This window comes from Tasmannia lanceolata, unplaced genomic scaffold, assembly GCF_043159265.1.
Source record: "Tasmannia lanceolata isolate RefF3 unplaced genomic scaffold, GAP_Taslan_0.1 ptg000006l, whole genome shotgun sequence".
NCBI lineage: Eukaryota > Viridiplantae > Streptophyta > Magnoliopsida > Canellales > Winteraceae > Tasmannia > Tasmannia lanceolata.
This window is the reverse complement of record NW_027518683.1, coordinates 6,912,717-6,921,617: the sequence shown is the minus strand read 5'-3', so window position 1 is coordinate 6,921,617 and position 8,901 is coordinate 6,912,717. Positions and strand designations below refer to the sequence as shown.

General features: G+C 39.0%; 1 protein-coding gene across 1 annotated transcript; it reads left to right on the top strand.

Annotated features, from left to right (window-relative positions):
* Positions 1-655: 655 nt before the first annotated feature.
* On the top strand, positions 656-8,665 carry LOC143879481 (protein PHOX1-like). The gene is made up of 3 exons (XM_077381885.1): positions 656-3,428; positions 3,543-3,774; positions 8,040-8,665. The coding sequence occupies exons 1-2, from the start codon at positions 1,502-1,504 to the stop codon at positions 3,689-3,691; spliced, it is 2,076 nt and encodes a 691-aa protein (XP_077238000.1). The 5' UTR covers positions 656-1,501; the 3' UTR covers positions 3,692-3,774; positions 8,040-8,665.
* Positions 8,666-8,901: the final 236 nt, after the last annotated feature.

The window sequence follows — 8,901 nt, the reverse complement described above, 5'->3', positions numbered from 1 at the left end:
AGAAAAAATATACTATGCCTCATGCTTTTATCTTTATCTCATCAAAAGATAAAGATAAAAGCATATGCATGGATTTGGGTGGAGATGGTCATGGTAGGCCCGCTGATGGGTGGACACCACCATATCAATGAATTTGGGTCGAGATGGTGGGCCTTACCATATCAAAACATGAGGTGTAAGATGGTGGGCCCCACCCTTTCTATGGATGTGTGTAAGTTGTTAGGCCTTGGCTTATCAAAACATGCTTTGCAAATTGATTGGTCCCTCTCTTCTTTTGCACGAGGTGTAAAAGAATACACGGCAGAGAATTTCTAATAACATTTTTCTGCGAAATAATTTTCCAATAAAAAATTTTCATGAAAAGAAAACAAATGACAAAAAGAAAGAAGAGGAATGAGAGATGCAAGGGCGCCCTTGCATAAAGAGGCGCAAAAGGGTCCTTGATTAAAAGGGTTACCAAAAATGTAATGGATCCAATCAAGGACCCTGTTCTTTATGCAATGGCGCCCTTGCATCTATCATTCCTCAGGAAAAGAAAATTTGTTAGTAGCACTGCATAAATCTAAACTCCAAACGAGGAGGAATAATTCTTTTCAACAAATGATGAGGACGATTTAGTCATTTAATATTCTCTTAACCGTCCGAAGTTCATGAATAGTTAACGATCCAGACATTCGACCTCAAAACTAAATCTCCCAATCATCATCTCTCTCTCTCTCTCTTTTTATTATATTCTCTGCTCATGTTCGCTTGAAACTTGGAGTTTACGAAATGGAGGCCATGCTTTTTATTAAAGTGAAATAAAATTGGAAAGAATAGTTGGATTTTTCAGCTTTTTTGTGGCGTTTATGGTAAGCCACACCGCCCCACCCCTGGAAAAACGGTTTTTGGACTGTTTTATTCGAAAATCTCGTTAAGAATTACCGGAATTTGCATTCTGTGGAAAACCCATCTCCCAGATAAGTTTCCTGATCCACTTTTGTGATTTATTTGAGCTGCTTCTAGCTAATTAAATTAGAATTTCACATGCAGAACTAGGGTTTCTTTTCTGAACTGGGGGTTTTTGTTCATAATTTTGGAGAAACTCTTATGTTATAATTTTGGGTGTTGTTGTGAAAGGGGGAAAATTGATATTAAATAGGGCATTCTCTTGAACTGGGGCATGTTTATCTCCAATTCAATACCCTACAGTTGAGGAACTCCATATGCAAAGAAGAACCCATTTTCTAGAAACCTCTTTTGAATCTTCATAGTATGAAAATAGACTGCTTGTGAAGAATTAGGGTTTGAGAATTTAAGGTGCTGTAGATTTGAGGCTTTTAGGAATTAGGGCTTTCTAGTCAACTTATTTATTATGCAGAAGCCAGAAGCTCAAAATCTATCTTCCTTGAATGTTTCTTATAATTTATCATATGCTTGAATGGAAATCAGAGAGTTTAGGTTGTAGAGAGAACTAAATTACTTGAATTTGCTATTGGGTTCTGTTAAAGTTGTTGAATTTATGATGGGGAAGCCCAGTGGGAAGAAAAAGAAGCACCTAGGAGGCAAAACTAGTGATGCGAATTTGAAACAGAACAGATCCGGAGAGCTGAGCGGTAAAACCTTCGATGATGACACAACCGTCTTTATTAACATGTCTCAGGAATTGAAAGAGGAGGGCAACAAGCTGTTCCAAAAGAGAGATCATGAAGGGGCCATGTTGAGGTATGAGAAAGCTCTTAAGCTTCTACCTAAAAGCCATGTAGATGTAGCATATCTCCGCAGCAACATGGCTGCTTGCTTTATGCAAATGGGCCCTGACGAGTACCACAAGGCGATAAAGGAATGTGATTTGGCTCTGGAAGTTTCTCCCAAATACAGTAAAGCTCTGTTGAAAAGAGCGAGGTGTTACGAAGCTGTGAATAGATTGGATTTGGCCTTGAAAGACATTGGTGTAGTTCTGAGCTTGGAGCCAAATAATCTCATGGCTTTGGAGATTGCAGAAAGGGTTAGAAAAGGGATTAAGAAAAAGGGTATCAAGATGGATGACAAAGGGGTAGTTTTGGTTAAAAATTATATTGAATCCCCTTGCAATTCTCCTCAGTTCAAAGTCGTGAAAGAGAAGACAAGAAAGAAAAAGAGTAGCAAGGTCGAGGAAACCAAGTCTGAGGAAAAAATAATTGTGGAAAAGAACGATAATGCTAAGGAAGAGACTATGAGGACTGTGAAGCTGGTTTTGGGGGAGGATATAAGATGGGCTCAGTTACCAGCTGATTGTACCATTTTGCAGCTGAGGGAAATAGTTAGAAATCGGTTCCCGGGCTCAAAGGCTGTTCTCATAAAATACAAAGACCAAGAGGGTGACTTGGTAACAATCACCACCACTGAAGAGCTAAGATGGGCTGAAGCATCGGCCGAACCTCAGGGATCGGTTAGGTTGTACATCATCCAAGTAAATCCCGAGCAAGAGCTATTGTTGTTTGAGGAAGAGAAAACTCAGGTAGAGTTGCAAAAACTTGAGATAAACCAAAATAATGTCTCTGAGAATGGGAACATGAAACCGGGTTTGGAAAAGGAATCTTCATATATAGATGACTGGGTCGTCCAATTTGCTCGGCACTTCAAGAACCATGTGGGGCTTGATTCCGATGCATATTTGGATCTTCACGAGATTGGGATTAAGCTCTACGCTGAGGCTATGGAGGATTCCGTCACTAGTGAAGAAGCACAAGACCTTTTTGAGATTGCCGCAGAACAGTTTCAGGAGATGGCAGCTCTAGCATTGTTCAACTGTGGGAATGCCCATATGTCCAGGGCGAGAAAGAGAGTGGTTTTACCAGAGGATGCTTCGAGAGAATCTATACTTGCGGAGGTTAAAGGTGCAAATGAGTGGGCACAAAGAGAATATGAGAGAGCAGGGGAGAGTTATGAAGAAGCTCTAAAAATAAAACCTGATTTCTATGAAGGCCTTCTTGCATTAGGGCAACAGCAGTTTGAGCAAGCAAAACTTTCGTGGTATTTTGCAGTTGGAAGCAAGTTAGATTTGAAGACATGGCCTTCTAAAGGGGTAATTGAGCTTTTCGACAATGCCGAGGCGAACATGGACAGGGGCACACAGATGTGGGAGGAGATGGAGTCTCAGCGTCTTAGCAAACTCTCTACACCAGTTAAGGAAGAAACGCCATTGCAGAAAATGGGGTTGGATGGGCTTTTCAAAGAGATGTCAACTGATGAGGCTGCAGAGCGAGCTGCAAACATGAGATCTCAGATCAACATCTTATGGGGCACTATGCTATATGAACGCTCAGTTGTAGAGTTCAAATTAGGGGTAGAGTTCTGGGAGGATTGTTTGGAAGCTGCCATAGAAAAGTTTGAACTTGCCGGAGCTTCTCGAATAGACACAGCTGTTATGAGAAAGAATCATTGTTCCAATGAAACTGCTCAAGAAGGTAAAAATATGCTGATCCACTTAAATAGAAGTGTGCCTTTCTCTTTTATTTTGAAAGTTTTAGACATGCTTAGTTGGTGGTAGAGATTCGCTGACATTTTTGTTCTGGTTATAGGGTTGGTATTCAAGATTGATGAGATAGTACAGGCATGGAATGAAATGTATGATGCTAAAAGGTGGAAAAGTGGTGTACCCTCCTTCAGGCTAGAACCATTATTTCGGCGTCCGGGCCCAAAATTGCATCATATCTTGGAGCATTTGTGATATATTTGTCCAATTCATTAGGCAAAAGATCAGAGTTTTACTGTTCCATTGTCCATAGGCAGCATTATTGCTGATTGATTTAGGTAAATCCTACAACAACAAGTTTGTAGACATAACGTGATAATATCTTCGTGACATTAATGTGTGGTTCTTTGTGGTTATTCTCTGTAGTGATTTTAAACTTGAACTTTCCTATTGGATTGATGCCGTGATACACATCCCAGCCTCACAGAACCTCAAGAAAAGGCACTTGTTTTTTAACGTTTAACATTTTTTGGGTAGGTAAGCTGCAATCGAGCTTGCAACCTCAAGGTTGAGAAGCCAAGCCTCAACCATTGAGTTACATGTGCGCACGCGCGCACGCGCACGCGCGCATGTGTCTGCTCTAGAGACCCTATTTGTTAGTGGGCTTCTCCCGATGTTTATTTTTGGAGCAAATTATTCCACCACATATATTCAGTATAAAATTAGATGACCCAATTCCGTTGAATTCTTAATTGTCAAATGACTTGAGATTTGAGAAATCATGAAAACTCACAATGCTATGCACATGAATAGGGAATCATTCCAAGCAATTATGTTATTGATAATTCAATTTTTAAGTGGAGGCCTATTCTTCTTTGGCTATGAATACCAAAACCTCACATTCACCAGGTTGAGCTGATTGCCCCTGGACTGTTTTGCATCACAAAAATGCTTCTGTTATCACACAGACTAGTCCATCATAAGTAGATAGCTAGAAGGCAGTAAAGCATCTTTTTTTAATCCAGTGGAACATTTCAAAGCAGCTTTCGAAAACTCTTTTGCTCTTAATCTCTGATCTTTCATAATCTAAAACCTTTGTGGGTTTTTAAAATCTGGTTATTGTCATCATGCATAAGTGCAGAGTGGGGGCAAATATAATTACCTATCTTTGTTACCAGCCACATGTATTAAACCAAAAGGCTCTCACAATGAGAAGGCTTTAGTGAGGAATGCTATAGGGATTCAATGAAGTAAAGGAGGCTCGTTGGCGTAAGATTGATGAAAACAAATATGGCATAGATGGGGTGTGTGGGTTGTAGGGACCTGCCTTGGGTAGAAGTTCATGTGCATGGTGGTCTGTGTGTTCATCTTGGGTCTCCTTTATGTCATTTTCGTGTCGACTTTTATTCGAGGATCAGTTTTAGTGTGAGCGTATTAGGTTTTGGGAGGATTTATGGTTAGATGGTCTCCTTATGCTATAAATTAGCATAAATTTCTGAGTATGCATAGGCTAGTAGCTCATAGAAAGTATCCTTTTATGTTAAACAGAGTTGGTGTGTGTTTGGTGTCGGGAGTGTTCACCCACCCACCCACGCCAGTTTCACGTCGCCTTTTGCGCAACAGGTAGTTAAGCACCCACGTTTTTTTGCTATACCATGAATTCTTCTGATTCTTCATCATGGATCATTGATTCTGGTGCTTCAGACCACATGACGGGTATGTCATTGTTTTTTACCTATACTTTGTGTTCTGCCCTGGAGAAAGTTCAGTTAGCTCATGGTTCTCTTTCTTCTATCTCTGGTGAAGGGGATGTTAAAGCTGTACCACATTTTTCTTTATCGGGTATCTCTCTGAGGGAACTGAATGGGTTTGTGGGTGTTCTATTGCAAACACACACCCCCCCCCCCCCCCCCCCCCCCCCCCCCCCACCCCCCCCCACCAATCTGAATTTTGATGATACTAGCTTAGGAAAGCATGGGTGCTTGGATGGGCAATGTTCTTACAGATCATGACGGGGTAGTATAGGATTTCTGATGTACATTGGCCATTATTGACTAAGGAAGCTAGAGTCCCTATGCTTATGACAAGTATTCTCCATGTTGTCGGTGTCGAGCTTGACACTCATATCATTATGGGTGATTCATTAACCATGATCCATTGAGTCAAAGATAGGAGCGACTACACATGGCATTTGATGACCCATTGGAGATTCTGAACCACATCGAGGGGCATGGGATTTCTTTCCAACACACTTTTCCGGTCCGCCAATGGGCACACTTATTTGCTTGCTCGCTCGCAGTAGTGTTACGAAGGGTGCAACAGTTTTCTTTTATCATATCCTTATTGAGTGAGTGCTTAGCTTTTCTACATTTGTATGGCCTTGACCATCTCGGTTGAAGGCCTCTTCAGTTCCTCTTCTAAATAAAATCCCCTTTTGCAAAAATGATCTCGGTGTCTGACTCACTTTTTTTTTTTTTAAAGTGACTTGACTCACTTTTTTTATTTGTATCATTTCTCCTCTTTCGGTTTCTAATTTTGCACTAGGTTGCTTGTTTTATTTTTAAATATGTATTACAATTTGTTGTGTTACCTTTTTACCACTCCTTTTTGTATTATCTCTATGTCTGATTCACGCATTATTTATTATCATTTCTCCCTGTTTGTTCTCTTATTCTCCCCTGTTTTTACATCACTTCTCTGATTTTTTAAAGTATTCTCTCTTTAACATTAGTCATATGTGCTACCTTAGGATGTCATTTTGTCTTCATGTCAGTGACTCAGTGCTGCCTCCGTTTAAAATACTTGATATCATCCTTTGGCGCTTATCATGTTTCTTGCTCCTGTTCTTTAATGTGCCCTCTCATTCTTCCAAAATAAAGCAAGCCGTGAGATTGACCAAAATCAAGAAAGCATTTTTTTAATGAGACAGAAGCTGGATGAATCTAACTAGTTGACAGTAATTGTTTCTGGTTTCTATCCTAGGCCATAGAGGCCTGTAGATAGCATTGGGTACACTAGTGACTTTCTCAGAGTTTCTTAGATGATAACTGTTTTATGTTTATTCATGCCCAGTCTTTCTAACCCTTTTTATAAATACCCAATTAATCCCCTTACTCTAATATGCTTAATAATAGGGTGAAGAAATTTCTTTCGATTTTGGGGGTGAGAAGGTATTAAAGACAGGTATTTCACTGCTTTTCAGTGTGAGCTTGTTAGACCACATTCTGCCCCAGATGTTGTTCGTTTGAATCACCACATCCAGCAACCTAAAACAAATCAACAAGTAACATGTGCTGCTTTCTCTACAATTCAACCCCAGAATGATCCATGCTTATTATAATATTAAAGGTGTAACACTTCGTCAGATTTTACGTCTCCACTCTCCAAGTTGTTCACTATATAATATCCTTAGGGTCTTCTCCTTGTGGCAACAATTGAACACCTTTCTCATAATCTACCCATGCTATCTAACTGAACTTGCAACAAGTAATCTAATTTGACAATCTTAGATGGACTTCTACTGTTTAATTTTGGTATTGGGAAGCCATCAATCTGGTGAACAGTATGTAACGACAATTATACGGGTACCGTCACATCCAGTTAGTCTCTTATATTCTTAGTATCTTGGGATGACTAACTTGGAAAGCATCATTTACTTATTTTGTTTTCTTTTTTATTGAATTTATTGTGTGATGCTTTAGATTTTTCTCTAAGTTTTGGTCGATGCTACATGACAGTAGCTTTCTGCTATTGTGGCAAGCATCCCCAGTCTTGGTGTTTTTTGTTTTAGTTAATTTTGGTTCCTGCTACATTATTTTTAATTTTTTAATTTCATTGTTATCTATGCTGTTTTCGTCTTTTCTGATAATACCTAGTAAGCCCTTTAATTTCAAATGTCCCCAAAATTATTTTAATTATTAAAATACAAATGGACCAAAAATGGTCCTCTCTTCAGTCCAACATGTGGAAAAATCCATTTTCATATTGGTATCAAATTGTCAGAAATATGAAAAATTGTGTTTCTAAACAGTGATGTACTTTCTCTAGTCATCTCTTAATAATTGTTTGAAGCGTATGCATTGTTAAATTTGTTATTTTCAGACTTTTAGGTTTCTCGAGGATGTAGTCCTACGAATATATGAATCAGGTCTCTACCATTGATTTTTTTTTTTTTTTTTTTTTTTGAAAACAGTCATTTAGATTTGATGAGCAAAGAAAAGGTAGAGAGGCTTTCGAGCTTTGAGAAGGCAAGCAACTCCATATGTATTAACTCCACCTTATATGTTAGCCATATCAATGTGCCTGTGTGTAGTTGTCTCATGAATGTTTTAGTAGGACCTGGTTCTCTGTTAAGAAGTTTCAAACTACCCTCTAAATACACGCTTTGATAAATTTATGTTCGTTTCCAGTAAAAGACAGAGCCTCGAAGTTTCTCAGTCTTGCTTGCTCAGCTTATTCAGACTTCATACTTTTTCTTTATTGCTTCTAATGAGTTAGTTGTTTCTTTATTGACTTGTCATTTTGAATTAATTTTGCTCTAGTCTGTGGTCTACTGACATATGACTTTGGTTAGTATACTCTAACTGGAACTCTCTCTTTGCAGATTAAGTTGCTGCTTCTTGCTGTTAGATTCAGACTTGTTGCCTGCTCTTACGACAAAAAAAAAGGTATTGTTTGTCAAATGTTGGTGTGTATCCTCCTGCCGAATGGTCGGTGGTTGGAATATCTTTTCGGGTTTGTGGTCGCTTGGGTTGCTGCATTCAGATTGCATCGTGTGTTCTTATAAATAAAAACAAAAAAAAAATGGGAAACAAGGTATTGGTTTCCAACTGAGGTGTTTGTTTTAGAGTTAGACAGCTGGTTATAGCATTTTCTTTCACACGGGGGCATAATTATCTCTGAGATACAGATAATATAAAGGAGCAGACATTTTTTTATTTCTGCTCTGCCCCCTTCAGTCATGATAAGTGGAAGATTGGATTCAGAAATTGTTCTTTGTAATACCTGTAATGATATTCACGTTGTTCCTGAGGTTTCTATGTAATTTATTGATACTGCTAGTGTGCTTAAACTGTTTGTAAGTTTTATAGGAAATTATAGTCTGTTACTTTTGGGTTTCCTCAACTGAGTATCCCATTGCTTCTTTTTCTTTTTTTGATGGGCAAGCTGGGGTTAGGCAGGACCCCCACCAGATATATTAAAAATCAGGATAGTATCTCATTGCTTGCATCATTAGAAGGGCTTTCGCTTCATATCTATACATAATAATCTTTTGCTAATGTAATGAACAAGAAGTTCATTGACCCATCAAATGGGGTATTTTGCAGAGAATGAGATGTTACGGTCCTAAGTGGGGAGCTGCTTAGGTAGGGGTAGGGGTGGCAATGGTTCGGTTTGACCCCCAAACCAAACCGAACTGAAATTTGAATCGGTTTGGTTGAACCAAACTGAAACTGAAACCGAAT

Bases quoted from the DNA above. Each gene is read 5' to 3' on its own strand.
- LOC143879481 (XM_077381885.1), top strand. From the start codon at position 1,502: ATGATGGGGAAGCCCAGTGGGAAGAAAAAGAAGCACCTAGGAGGCAAA. The intron at 3,429-3,542 runs GTAAAAATATGC...TTCTGGTTATAG, and splicing joins CAATGAAACTGCTCAAGAAG to GGTTGGTATTCAAGATTGAT.